Source organism: Apteryx rowi, unplaced genomic scaffold (genome assembly GCF_003343035.1).
Source record: "Apteryx rowi isolate R43461 unplaced genomic scaffold, aptRow1 scaffold_228, whole genome shotgun sequence".
Taxonomy (NCBI): Eukaryota; Metazoa; Chordata; class Aves; order Apterygiformes; family Apterygidae; genus Apteryx; species Apteryx rowi.
Window position 1 is genome coordinate 1043516 of NW_020448619.1, and position 15529 is coordinate 1059044.

General features: G+C 39.6%; 1 protein-coding gene across 1 annotated transcript in view; it reads right to left on the bottom strand.

The window, feature by feature from the left end:
- Positions 1-15529, bottom strand: part of POLQ (DNA polymerase theta) — an 82198-nt gene that overhangs the window by 59589 nt on the left and 7080 nt on the right. The window contains exons 6-13 of the mRNA XM_026065487.1: positions 13478-13547; positions 9880-9969; positions 8786-8959; positions 8080-8692; positions 5139-5342; positions 2451-2633; positions 1875-2005; positions 312-468 (exon numbers count right to left, since the gene is read on the bottom strand). Of these exons, the coding sequence (XP_025921272.1) occupies positions 312-468; positions 1875-2005; positions 2451-2633; positions 5139-5342; positions 8080-8692; positions 8786-8959; positions 9880-9969; positions 13478-13547 (1622 nt within the window). The remainder of the gene's footprint in view (positions 1-311; positions 469-1874; positions 2006-2450; positions 2634-5138; positions 5343-8079; positions 8693-8785; positions 8960-9879; positions 9970-13477; positions 13548-15529) is intronic.

Consider the following 15529-nt stretch of genomic DNA (forward strand, 5'->3'; position numbering starts at 1 on the left):
CATTCTCCAGCTATGGGAATCATCACTCATTGCAACTTATCACTCTCCATGGATTGTCATCCATGTCAGACAAACCAAAGTTGCAGCTTTTACCTACTCACTCCCCAGCCACTGAGCTATATAGAAAAATCCAGACTGGGTTCCTAAATCCAAATCAGCAGTGACTGGGAGGAAGAAAAGTTGCTCAGCTTTCCTGTATGACATGTCAGTCACATACATACCTGAACAAATACCGTTTCCCATGATTCTCACATACACTCATATTATTTAATAACCCTCATCCCTCCAATGGTCAAGCCTTAGCATTTTACCAAGTGAGTCCATCTGGTTTTCTTCTATGAGTCTATTGATTAGACCGTTGGCTTTCTCAATGGTGCAGACAGCAACATCCAGGGCAGAGAAACATCCAGCGGGAGAGATGCTTCCCATGTAGCCTTCAACTTGCACACCCACCTCCTGAAACAGGGCCTGTTTTCCAAGGAGACAGAATGTCATGCCAAGAGTCAGAACCCTGAATTTTTCTGGAATCACTTCAAAGCCTGCATCCTACAACCACAATTCATGGTACTTATAATGTCAGCTAATCAGATTAAAACCATAGCTCAGCCAGTTATTATTAATTGTCCCCTGCTCCACTGTATTTTTTTACGTCCACAGCCAGAAGCCACCCAGTCCATAATTGCAGGATAAAGTGCATATAACTGAGTAAGAAATGGGGAGCACTACTGTGCTGTATAACAGCATAAGTTTAGTATTAAGAAGCTTAGAGAGCACACTGAAACATTTTACAATACCAGTGAGTTATGTACAAAGAGGCCTTGCTCCTGGAAAATGTGAGGTAAAAGCCAAATGTTGGACCCCAAGTACAATGATGCCAGGTTTCCCAGCAGAAAGGCAAGAAACAGTGACTACCATAGTGCCAAAGTTATGGCACATTATACACTGCATTAAAAAGAGGTATAAATATTTGAACCAGATGGCCAGGATCCCATATGATTTCAAGCATGTGCAGCTAAAGCCAAACACTAGGCCAGGAGTAGTAAAACACAGCATCACTAATGTCCCAGCCTTGCGAGATTAAAGCAAAAGTATATTTTTCCCCATTATCAATCATGACAAAATAGCTTTTGCATTCAGTTTGTAGCATTTCCTAGCAATGTGTGAGGTTAAGATACCATCTCGGTTTAATAACACCCAGTATTTCTTAGATGTCAGAAACTACAACAAAAACACCTGTTGGTTTTACATTTGCTTTTAGTAATTGTTATTACTTTGTCATATTAGCTAATGGAAGCAATATTTGATATGAAAGTCTTCCAAGCAGAAAGGGTTTTGTTTTAAAAAGGCTGTTTCCATTGCAATTTTGTTTTTAAATAGCTGAGGTGAGGAAGCCAAGACAACCACATGCTGCCGAAACATATTTTTAGCAAAATCAAAGTGAAATCAAAAGCACAAAATTCTGCTGGAACAGCCCAAGGAAAGCTAAAATAAAAATTATTTCTGATAATGCCGAAATCTCCCCTTTGTAGGTTTTCAGACACAAACTCTTATTTGAAAATTACTTTTAAGTTCTTATAATATAAAACATACAAATAAATGCAAATAACAATCCTTTAAAAATCAAAGTTGAAATAAAATGTTTTAATCAATTCCTTAAAATTTTTCTGAGTTTGCCTTTTTGGCTAAAGTTTTCAATTTTTTTAATCCAACTTAGAAAATCGATCATATTTTAAATTATCTACAAATCCTCTCGGAAACAATTCACCTCCTTCAAAATTATTTTTTCCTTATATCCATGCAAAGACTTCTAACTGTTTAAAAAATGCGACTCAACAACTATAATCCATATATTCTCCCTCCTGAATACTACTTACCTGCAGATAATGTTTCTTCTCTTTGGCCACAGAGACAAAGGGAAGGATCAGAAGAGCTTTCTTACGAGTCTCCAAGACTCGCTTCAGAATGAGCAATTCAGCAACAAGAGTCTTGCCAGCACTGGTAGGAGCTGGAAGAAAATTTTAAATTTTTTTATAAAAAATAACTTTTAAAGTTAAAGAAAAAAGTCCAAGGGACAAGCATCATAAAACTAGTGTAAAAAAACAGTTACTGGAGAACTTGGGACAGGGGTCTTCAATTAATGCCCCTCTCCCACAACTATAACTACATTTGCAATTAACTGCACAAAGGGCCATGGAGGTGACTGTAGAGTATTTCTCTTATACCCTCTTCCAATCTGCTACCAAGACCTGTGTTCTCATCTATGCTCCAGAAGAAACAGCAGCTCTGAGATAAGCAAGGAGCTATGATACACTGACAGGACAGAAAAGAGAAATTTGCACTTAAAGTGGTCTCTCCAAAATAAAGAGTATGTTGATCTTCGTATCTGCCAGATCAACACCATTCAGCAGCAATATGTTCTTGTGAATGGTGCTGCTGTGCTGTTTGCATACCTGAGTAAACTAGGTTCTTCCCTTCCAGAACTTGTCCAAGCATTAGACACTCTGCTTGCCATTCGAACATCTGTACTACTCCCAGACTGTGATATTTTTCCAGAACTGCTTTGGGAAGACCCCAGCTTGCAAGGAGCAACTTGTCTGCTTGGTCTTCAGGAACATTTACCTTCTGATATTGCCCTTTTAGAGAAAAAACAAATCCAGCATCATTAGATACAGACTCTCTTGAATCTGAGGTCACTTAGGTCATAAACCTAAATTTCAAACTTCTCTACAAGTCCTTGGATTAAAAGAAAAGGTGACAAGAAAGTCCTGATCTATCTTCTCTATATTTTCCAATATTTCCTACATATGTTGTATCATCCCTCTTATCTCCTGACATCATCTTTTCAATTTTTTCTCCTATAAGATTTGCCACATTCAAACCATTTCTTCACTGTCTCTAGCTCTGGTATGTGCCTTTGAGACAGAGTAGCCATTACCAAATACAGACTCAAACTGAGTTTCAGCACTGATTAATATAACAGCATTACAAAGTATTTTCCATCTCATCCTTACAGAGACTACCGTTTCCTTTTTAGATTATTGCTACAAAGCTTTCAGTAACCTTCACAGATTAGAGAACTACTCAGTCTTTTTCTTGCTTTACCATGAATTAAGAAAACAACATAAGAGAAATAGGCAGCTCAAGCTACTTTGCACAATGTATGTTATTTCTGTTTATCAACACTGATTAGTATCTTCACCATGTTGCCAGTTCCCTTAGGTTAATTACATTCCTTGCTGCTTGTCTCTTTTCTTTATAACCCTAAATAATTTTGTGCCAACTACAGATATTGCCTCTCCCTGGTTCTCCCTTTTTCTAAATCATAAGAAAAGTGAAATTTTTATTCCCCCTTTCCTCATTTGAAATATAAAACAGATTTCTGATCCACAGTAATGCCTCCCCTCTCATCCACAACTACTTAGTTTCTGTAAGAGCATTTTGTGAAAGACCTTGCCAGCACATTTGAAAAACAAGTAATTGTATGAACTGACTCTACTTTACCCATTCTTCTGCTGGCACATTCAAAAAATTGTAAAAGAAGTTTCCAACCATTGTTGCAGCATAAGGGCAGGCTAAATCAGAAATACAAGCATATGTAAGCAGCCAGTATCTTTACCTTCAACAGTAATAATAATCTCAGCTACCTGCTTATGTTAACCCCAACCTACTTGGCACTCATGCACAATCATTATCTCCCCGCAAACATTAGAAATCTAATACAGGCTTAGCTTTGACAAACTCTTTCACTTTGTATAATCAAAGTACTATGCAGACACTAAACAAAAGGTTCAACCCCATCAAGAATGAACAGCAGTGTCCCATAAAGCAGAACAGACTTCCCAAGGGACATTTAGAGGAGGCCAGATTTGCCTGTCCTACAGTGTGACTAAAATGGCAACATTATCATTCATAATATTACAAAAAAGACGATAACAACAGAATCTCAAAATTCTTTCCTAATGTGAAAAGCAATAAACTACATGTAAAAGACAGCATAAGTAAAGGACTACGTGATTCTGCTGTTTGAAGAATACCTGTAGATGTAGCACCAAACACAAGTTTTGAAAGCTTGCGCATCAAGGGATCATTAAAATCTATGTACAAAAGTGTACTACTGCACTTGAATCTTTTTTACCTGCTAGAAAAATGCTAAGAAAGAGTCAAAATGAGGAAGATCTATGTCTTTGGTCAAAAGCACTGGGCATTCAATTTATTTAAAAGAAAATCCTTCCAGGATGCAGAGTCAATTGCGGCACTTACTGTGTCCTCTTCTAGGAGGTGTCTTAAATATTTACCTTGCCCTGCTCAGCCCCATCTGCAGAAGCTGACAAAACCATATCTTGCAGAACATATTCACATCAAGGAGAAGGTGCTACATGACTGTGGAAGAGGCTGAGAGATGTAAATGTTTTCCTTAAAAGTCACAAAAAGGAATGAAGATATAAGATGTTATATAAACATCTTGTAAGTATCTTGTTAAATAAACAAGATGGCATATAGAAAACTACTACACTTCACTGCATTTGCAGGTATCAGGGTACTAACCAGGACCACCTAAAGTGGTGCCTCTAGATGCGACACACTTTACCAGCCCACCAGACTCTTGAATCAATTTAACAACCTAGATGAACCTCACCTCATACAGCAAAGAATAGGGACCATATCGATTGTTGTATTAGGGCAGCACCTAGAGGCTAAGTCAAGAATAAGGCCCGCTGTTAACGTACAAAAGACACGAGCCCGACTTCAAGCAACATACGTAGGGCAGTTTTCTTTCCTTCCTCAGCTAAACGTTAAAGTAGCACAGGAAGATCCTTTGTACGTGTTTGCACGCTACCGCCCGCTTTAACATAAACATGTACCTCAGCCTCCCTCGAGGGAATATTAATATCCCTCAGGAGAGGGATATTAACATGAAGGGCCCGGTGCTTCCCCTTGCCCAAGGGCAGCCCCGGCAGAGCAACCCCTGGGCCAAAGACCCTGCAGCCCGCGTAGGGAGAGGCTCCGGCGCTCAGGGTTCCGCTCGCCCTCCCCCTCCCCGGCCGGGGCGAGCCCCCCCGAGCCCCGCCCCGTCCCCGCCTCATGGCCGTTGCGGACCGTTACGGGGGTGGAGGGGCGCGCTCTCCGGCCGCCGGTACCTGGCGAGCCCGTGCCGGGGCTCGCACTGCCCCGCAGGGAGAGGTCCAAGCCGGGCGGGGGACTCAGTACAGCGCGGCACGGAGTCGCGGGGCCGGACGGGGCAGCCCTCCCCGCCGCGAGAGGAGCGGCCGGGCCGCCCCGCCGCCCTTCGCGAAGCCCCATCGCCGAGGCTGGGGCGACGCCATTAACGCTGCCGCCGCCATCTTCCCGCCGAGCCATTCAAACCCCAGCACCACCCGGAGCCGTGGAGCAGGCGCTGCCTTAACCAGAGCGGCCGCGAACCATAGATGTCGCGCGGCGGCGCTCTGCCCCCTAGCGGGTGGCGCGGGCGCAGGCGGACGGGAGGTCACGTAGGGGGGACGGAGGGGCGCGCGCACCCTACGGAGGGCGCGGTGGCGCGCTCCCGCCGGCTGCCCGAGCAGCGGGGAGCCACAGCCCGCGCGGAGATACCGGCGGTAGCTGCACCGGAGGCGGCCCGGCTGCACGCAGTGCTCCAGCGTAACGAGGAAAAAAGAAAGGGAAAAAGTACTTCTGCGTTCATCTTTTTAAAGAGGATGAGGCCAAAGGCAGCTGCAGCTTTTTCCATCCAAAACTGCCATCTACCACACAAATCCCAGAACCGTTAGATTTTTCCCAAAGTCAGTTCGGTCCCTGCTATACGTTTCACACCGCCTCCTCCTGTACCACTCCCCCCTTAACATTTCACTGCAGCAAAAGGATTACGTGCTCCTCCTAGCATCAGCCAAAACACTTCAAGTATTGCCACATCGGCATTTTCAATTTCAAGACACTAATCTTCCCCTAATTACCTTGTTTTTACATGTTTGCTATATACTAATTCCAGAATTTTTATTACTGTTCTTCACCTATACAGGACTGGCCTTTTAAGTGTCATATTCATTTTTGGCAATGCATTTATTTAAAATAAAATGTCAATAGAGCAATTTATCTTCTAAAACAGGATAAAAATCACTCTAATCGTAGACTAGTAGTTTTCTTTTTTAAAATATCATAAATAAGCTCTGGCTTTGGTTAAGCAACACTCAGGAGTGCAAGCTACTCATGTTGTAGAGGTGAAAGAGGTAACTACCACAGCAAGGTAATAGTTTGCTTCAGCAAAACAAGCATATCACAACCACACAGGCTTGCTTTGTACAGCTCTTCATCATCCTTGCAGAAAGAAAGACTGAAAAGATAAGAAGCAGAGAAGGGCACAAAGGACAGACAGCCTTGCTTTCTATATTTTTAATAGCTCAGTTAATTAAAAAAAAGTCTCTTCAAATTCTAAAAGCGTAAGACTATGTCCTAGCTAACATTAAGTTTCACTCCTCCCCAGTATTCCATCAATGACGGAAACAGCCCTGTGCAAATTCTGTGCTCTGAAGTAAAGCACAGCTCATTAGTTCTAGCCACATACAAGCCATTGTCCATCATCTCCAAAAGAACTGCTAAAAAGCATGATACACAATGGTTAACAATACAGGAAAAAAAAATAAAGCTTTTCTGATTTGTTTTTTATTACAACATGAGAAAAAAAGAACACACTAATCTTTCCAGAAGCATTGATAAATAAGGCTGAATATTCAAAGTGGTTCCAGGAGCATGAACAGATGCAATATTTGCTTCTGTCCATCAGGAGTATATCTTTTATTTTGGGTATCACATACTTACATCCCACAACAGGATCATGCAAACAACATACACAACACAGTTCCTCGTGATGAGCCAGTACAGAACTCTACACAGACACACACACACTTCACTGAAAGAAACCAACAAACATGAGCAAGAAATACTTTCTCTTCATGTTCTGCAGATCTCGAAAGAGAAATGGATCATAGCTTGGGAGGCCAACTCTATGTGATGTAGTACCAGTGCTCATAGTCTCAAACACACACAGACAAATCCCCTCTGAGAAACTCCAGAGAACATTCACGTCCCTCAACCTCTCTTCTCACAAGAAAGAGGTCATTGTCCCAGGAAACCCTGAGAATATAACTGATGGTAGAGAGGACCAGAGTCATGTGTGGAAGCAACAGCCTTCTTTCCAGTTGTCTTCCTTCATAATAACCTAAAGCATCTCTACCATATTTGTCCTGCACAAGGAATTTCTCATCTACAGAAAGATGAGGATGTGCTCTCACCCCTGCCATTAAAGCAATCTTAAGATTAAATGGAAGCAAAATCCTTTAGGAGTAATTGTCTGAAACTACAGCAGTATATTTGCACAGGTTTTAGGAACAGCCTAATGGAATAGGCAACATAGTTAAATTCTCTTTAACCCAAACAGCTCAAAGAATCTATTTCATTCTTAAAACTACATTTATGAAGACAGATGCTCAATAATAGTAGGCGCTTCTGTGTTTCAAAGCCAAAGCACCAGAAAAGTACAAAACGTGGTATTTCTAAAGTGATTATTTTAATGAATTGACACTTAGAGGAGGTATCCATCTTTCACTTTGTAGACCAAAGGTTAAATGCATTAAAACAAAGGGAGGCATACTTAATTCCTAAATTGAGGACTCCTAGATGCAGAAGGTAATTCACAAGACAGACTAATCATTTCTTGCATTAGTACTGAAGAAAACGTTTCAGCAAAGATTTCTATTTAGGAACAATATATACTTCTATTGCACCAGAAAGACCAGAATGAGTAGTTGCTATTTAAAATAGTCACAGAATAAACATATTTCACTGTAACATGTAGTTTTACAACTGGAGCACAGCATTTATTACTTTCCCATCAGTTCATGTCCAATGTACTCCATGCAGTTTTAAAAAAAGCTATTTAAAATATAAAAGAGGACTTTAATCTCCATTTTACTATAGTTTTTAAAGGAAAAAGAACAGTTTGTGCTAGCTGAAAGTTCTAGTCAATTAAAAATATCTTAGAAAACTTTGGGGCTGCTCTATTTTACCATAGTAGGAAAAAGGGCTAACTAGCAACCAGGCGAAGAATCTGGTTCCGTAAGTATGTGCACAGTTGGTTCATCAAGTCTCTGTTCTGCCCTTCAACCCAGTGCATTTCTACTAATACATCATTTCCTTCTTTCTTCACATTCATTAAACACTTAAAGAGAAAGCATCTACCAATTTCTTTGGGACTTTGTCCTTTTTCATTTGTTAGATTGCTAGCTTCCTCTGAAGGAGCAGGTTCCTCCTTCACATTACTGGAACCTTTATTAAGTGACCTTTCTGCCTGATTTGCTTCCACGTCCTCCTCCTCCACATGCTCATTGTGTTCTTCTTTGGCAGCAGATTCTTCCGTTAGCTCGTCACCTGCAGTCAAGCAGATATCCTCATCAGGTGCCATTAACCCCATTTCAGAGTCCTCAGTCTTGGGTTTTTCACAGTCTAGATTGTTGCTCATATTTTTCTGGCTGTTTTTTTCCTCTCCTATTGCTTGCAGAACATCTTCAGAAGCTCGAGGAAGTTCTCTTAATTGCCTTACTCTCTCTCGTTTCTTTCGCCTCAGATGAACCCAGGAGTTTTCGATTGCAGTCAGAAACAGGCTAACTTCATCTTTTCCACAGGGAACACGTTTATGTTGAACCTATTATAGAAAACAGCAAAACTTCATACTATCCATTCATCATCATGCTTTAAAGCAGGAGGCTGTTGTAACATATAATATTTAACACCGTACCTTCAGATCATCAAGAATCTTCTCTACCCAGGCTCTAACCACAGCAATGGCTTCTACAGCATCCCAGCCCATAGCTGTAGCTTTGACGGATAACTCTTTGACTGTAGAAGCCAAGACCATGAATGTAATTGGTTTTCGGGGTTTTTCTAGTTTTCTTCTTTTAGAGGGTGGCGACTAAAACAAGCAACAAAAACAGAGTATCACCAAAAAGTTACAAAGCTATGCAGTATTACTTTGCAATGTTACTACTATTGCATGTACTTTTGTACTCAGAATACATATGGATTAAGAGTACAAAGTAAGTCAATAAATATTCTCTGACATGGGCTGTGTTTCACTTCACCTTAAAGAGTTATTTTAAGAAACATCACACAAGAGCATGTATTTTGTGCTAGCCTGATGGACAGAGGAGGATTTTATCTTCAGATGTTAGGCAGAAAGCTCTATCGGTTCCTTCAAATTAGTAGCTCTCTGTAAGCTAAGAAAGCGTGGCTGCTTTTGGGACTAGAGATCAAGTTCTAACATCCAAATTTTGACCTTAATTCATTGAAGTTTAACTTGCATCTTCTACAAAGTTGGTTATTGCATATACCTATATTACAATATATGTACATCTGGATCCAAAAAAGCAACCGGCTCACCGAAGTTAAAATGAACAAGCTCCGCCTATAACCGTGTAGGCAAGTATAAAGGAGCGAGACACGTTCATATCTATTTAGTAACAGAATTTATATGATAAATTAAAATCAAATTCTCAGAGTAGCTTAAACAAACTTTAAATCTAGTTCAAAACTTAGGGATTTAGTAGTATATAAAAAATACGTTATTTGAAGCATGTTAGAAGACTTTCTGAAACCCACAGGAAGTGATTTTTCATTCCTAGTCATAGATCATACATGAGTCTCAAGTAACAACTGCTAACGGATTGGGAGCCAATTAAGAAATCCCGCTGTCCATGCAGTCCAGCCCATCCAACATTCCATACCGAAGGAGAAGAGTTTGTTTCACAGCAGTTTTATCATAGCCCATTAGACATTTTCTCAAATATGAGGCACAGACAATCGCAAGCAAACAAAAATGAAGCTACTACTTACAGGCACTTGTACATCATCATAGAAACTCCATGCCAGTGCCCATCTCATGGTACGCCCTTGACAGAATTCAGTATAGGTAACTTTAGGAACCTATGTAAAAAAGCAATACAACTTTTTTATTTCATATTAATAAATAACTTACTGTTCTACTTCACATACTTTCAAATTAAAAAAAAAAAAAGTTAGCATAGAGCTATTTCCTCCTGATAATAATAGAGATTCTTTCTAACATAGCTCATGGGTGTTAGTGCCAGATGAACCTGGTCAATGCCAAGCCTGGTACTAGAGCCCAGGATTTCCCATCTCTACCCTGCCATGTCTGTGCCCTTTGAGAGCTCCAAGTTTAGCAACACTCAACTCTGCCTTTTTTAGGCAGTAACCCAACACTACCTACAGCACACATCTGTATTCTGATTTGCAAAAAGCACATCCTTTCCTCCTTTTTCAGAGCCTACTCCTGGTCCGCATTTGAATGTTGAGCCCATTGCTGTAGCATAAAAACACAGAACAAAGACAGCAATGGGGGCCTGGAAACCAAACCACTCACCTGTCACCAAAGCCATGGGCTTTCACACTTGACCTCCCCCAGACAGACCTCTATATACCACTAATAACACTCATTAACAAACACAGGTGCAAAAAAAAGCAAAGTTAAAAGCAAAGCAGTGTTTTGAGTCACTCCTACAATGGCAATGGCACAAATAAATCCTCCTGAAGGCCTTTAAGCCTTATCAAATATATCACAATCCTAGCTCAGTCAAATTACTCTAGTCAGCCATTCTTATCTTAAAACTCAGTGAGACTTAACAGTGAAGGCTGCTGGAGAATATACAGATAAGCCCAAATGTCAAGCAGCTAGTTACTAGTTCTGGAGAAAATTTGGAGTACTTATCAGTACAATCGTTCGCATTCCCTGGTTTTCAAAAGTTCTGCGTTAGGGAAAGGGATGAGATATTTTAAGGGAGCATTTTATTTTTCTTGTGCAAAAGAAGATACTTATTTTGGTAATAGGTGTTAGTATTCATTTAAACAGCAGTAATCAATACAATTCTGAGGCTAGGTGGCATTACCAAACATGGCATGAGAGATTTCATGAAGATAAGTGATTTTTTAGTTACCTCCATTTTACAGATTAGAAAGTGAAAGTACAAAGCAACTTTCCTAATGTCGCCCAACAAGCCTGTAACAGCTGGAAACCAGATTCAGCCCACCTTCTCCTCACCAGATCCAAGCCTCTACAAGATTAAGTTCTCATTACCACTTCTGTGTACTATAACAGACTAGAGCTTAAGGACTGTACTTTTAATTGTGAGGCATGTAGCCACCCACAGGAGTAACAAAAAAAAAAAAAAAGTTACACTTCCACTCCAAAACCCTTCTCTCCATACATTTCTTCCCTTACTCCATGCAACAACATTTCCAGCTTGGCTCACATTCCTTTGCTGTTCCCTCAACCTGTATTTCCATAGAAGCATGTAAGAAGCTTCCTCTTGCCACCTTTCTGCTACTGCAGATGTCATGCTTTCCAGACTACACAATCCAAGTTCACCAAGCTGGGCTTCACAGTGCCAGCCCTCTGCACTTCTTTAGTCAGGCCACCATCTCTAAAGCAGATCCATAACACCCCCTGAGGATGACATGCAAAGTAATTTTCTCTCTGAAACACCTATACCCAGTTTTGGCACATTTGCAGAGGCAAAAAAGGTGGAGTTGACAGGGTTCACTGACCTTCATTTTCCATCATTTCTGATGCTACTCAACTCACTGATATCACTATACATCCCCTCCACTCTCTCCTTTCAGTCTGTTCCCCCAACACAGTCTCAAACACTTTCTCTCCATAGCTCTCCAATTCTTAACTTTTTCTCCAAGCAGAGGAAACGTGCAACTTAGTTTCAGCTGCCTCGTATATTTCAATTACACCTCCCTAAACAAAGATGACTGACAGGTTGCAGTAATGTGCCCTCAAACATCTCTGCATCTTCACCAAAATTCAAGTCTGAACTTACACTGCCCTTAGATATAAAATTCAGATCCAATGTTAGCATTATCTAGTCTTTTCACACATATATGCATTGAGGCATTTATGTACAGAATTGATAAAATGCTATATACTAGCAGGAATAAATATCAAGCATCCTAGTTGATTCTAAAGTATCATCAGCTCCAGAGCTTAAGCCCCAGGCCTGCACAGAAAAATCAGACAAAAATATGGTAGTTTTAAGAAATGCCTTCAAAACAGAGAGAAGAAAAGGTGTTTCTACCCCACCTTTGGGCTCCTAGTTCTACTTTCCCAATAAACACAGAAAATGCCAAGACAAATTGAACCATGAGTGGCTTTCAGAACACTTACACTGCTTACCAACCTGAACCGCAACATAGCAGGCACTTGGTTACAATGAATACAATCCCAGCTCTATTACAAGAGAGATTCTGAACCTGAACAAAATGAAATTGCTAATTTCAAGAACAAAAAAAACAGAAAAGCTCAGTTTTTCTCTGCAATGTTCACGAGGATTTATCTCACTTTATTAATACTGGGGCATAACAGTGCGAGGATAGCAAAGAAAGTCAGGTAATTCAAATTCTGTGTCTAGCTCAGCATCTGCTTTTGTCATCAAGTTTAGAGATTTCTCTCTGGGTTGCAGTTCAGATTTCAGGGAATTAATTTCACCATCCATTCTCCTTCCTTCCACTCTTCACTACATACAATGAGAGAGCTCATAATCATTTTCTTTGTAAGCAAATTATAGAAGACCTAACCATCCTTGGGAAAGCCAAAATAAGTCCTTTGCATACCCTTCTTGCATCAAAAGAGATTAGGGGCACAAGGTTCCAGAGTTTACTTGATGCCAGAATTGCGCACAAAGAAAACAATAACATAATATAAATGTTAATATATAGTTTTATACTATGTGTATCTGTTGACAAACGTATTCCAACATTCAAAAGGCAATTCAATGAGAAAAGGCTAGGTTGCAAAATCTGTGTCAGAGCAAGACAGGAAATGAAGAATGAGGAGGATATAGTATTGTCTCAGATAAAGAGCTAGGAAGAAGTCAGAGGCCCTAGTAACAGCAAGCTCTATGACATACGGGAGACAAAACATGAGACCTATTCATCTAACTGAAGCTCAACCTCTTCAGTGTCTTTGGGGTTTTTTTTGCAAACATTACCAGCTTCAACTGTTAGTGAATTAGAAGAATAATAATAAATCTCTTTAAAAGAAATTGTAACTATTTTTTTTTTTAAATCAACCAAATTGTTAGATTTCATGTTAGCTAAGAGGAAAGAAAGCTAGAAATTTTCACAAAGGACCCATTAGGCTATTTCAAAACAGAAGTCCCTGTATATTCTAAAAAGGATGAAGACATGATTCTAAACATGATAAGGACACACAAATCTGAAGATGATATGGCATTATTTATACACTGGCTTTGAATCTTCAATAATTAAATCAACTGCTTTGAGTGCTTCCCTAACAAAGAATCACAGTTTCTTCTTGTAAATAATAATTCAGATAGCACATACGCTCTGGAATAAAGTATATACTGCATTGAACACATACAGGATATGCATGGAGTATATACAAACTTACCCCCTGGATTCGAAGTTCCTCTTTCAATGGTGCTAAACTGCATTTCTTTCCCAGCATGCAACTGTACCATCTGCAGACAATATATTAAAGTGTTTTACAAATACAGATCATTTGAAAATGGCAACTAACAGAAAGAACTACTCGGATCAGGAATCTGCAAGTGCAGTAAGAGATTTAAAACCTGGGTACAAAAAGGGTTATCTGTAAATATAATGTACTAAAGAATGAAAATTAGAGTTCCTGTGTTATGGACAGTTTCCCCAAGACTTATCATGCATCTTCATTGAAGACAAGCACCTTAAACTGATCACATATACATGTTAAATAGAATCAATTTTCACAGTGTACAGTAAACTAAAAAAATTAAGAGAATTGGATATTAAGGAACAATCATTTAATCTGATTTTCTGCATAATGCAATATACAGAGTTTCATGCAGCAATACTTATGTTAAACCCCAAAATTTCTGGCAAAACTAAAACATACATCTTTCCCAAAATTACAAAACACAGAACCTGCAACTCCTAGCTGAGGGGGCAGGGGAAGGGAAGAGAAGGAACCACACGTGACCAATATCTCCTGGCCCAAGGAAGTTTCAGTCTTCTATTCCAATAACAGTTCATTGCTTTAGCCCTTTGGCAGAGCTGTCAAACCTCATCCCTAACAAAATAGGAAACCAACACAGTATTTTAAGCTATTCTTCCTATAGCAGAGTCTCCAAGCCAGTTTATTCAAAAACATAAACCAAATCACTCCTACCCACAACACACAGAGAGCTTACTTTTCCTAAATATGATACATAGTTAGCAACTGGGCATATTCTATACCTTGTGTTATCAATTTATCAGATCAAGAGATACCCTTCTCCTTCCCTGTGGAGTGGTGTTGCCAGGAGAAGCAGTACAGGAACAACGCATTCCTCATAATTTCACATCACCTTTTCAAGACAGACTTCTAGCCTGAGAGTAGCGTCAGTTTGTTCTCTATTACATTTGCCACTTGAATTCCTTCCAAAGGCTTCAAACAGCAATTTATGAATAGCACATTTCTCCTGAATCTACACACACCAAGTGGGACCAGTAACAAAGTTGCTTTGCATTTCCAGAACTCACCACAGACACATCCCTTGTCCTAGTACACAGAACCACGTAAGTCCTAAATTGTACCTGTGCTTTCCAGATCGTATTTTACACAGTATACTATATGGTCCCATGGAAACTACACTGGTAGAATAAAACCACTACACATCAGAAAGAAGACATACAAAGGACAAAGACATCCAGTTATAAGTGGAAGAACATTTTTAAAAAATAGTCACTTCCTCTCATCTCCCAAACCTGATGCTCAAAGAGAGCTTACAAAACACCTCAATTATTTCCTTAGCTGCATCCTCAGATAACTCCTCTAACACAGATTCTATTAAGTGATACATTTATTAGTGTTGCATGAAGATGTATTTCTCCTACATAGATGTTTTGCCTCCCCTCCCCCATGCTATTGCTGATTAAACTCAGAACTGTTTCAGCTTGTACTTAGCTTTGAAAAATCACTGCATTTATTTCAGACCTGAAAAAGAGCATGCAAACTTAAAAGCTTGTCTACATCAACTACACTAAAATAACATTTTACTCACTAACTTTGACAGCAACAACAACTATTTTTCAATGTCTTTGCTGGCATAAACAAGATTGCTATAAGTTTCAAAACCTTAATTCTTGTGGCTCCTAACTACTTCTAAATCTCAAAACTTCTAGTATATCATTTTGCCATACTATATATCCACTTCTTATATGTCACAAGATTTCAGAGGTAAATAAGAAAGGAAGGATATAAAAACAATGTTTAAACTTTTGCAGAATTGCAGCCTATGCAAGCCTCCACTTTTCTTCTTCAAAGCACTGCAAGATGGAGGCACTTTTAATACAGCCAAATGCAGTTTTGCTTTGTCTTGTTTTTCCAAAAATGGAATATATTCTTTATGTTTACAGATCTATCACTGAAAAACAAACATTCTAAAGAAAAGATGTGGTATTGGATAGATGAAGATGAGCT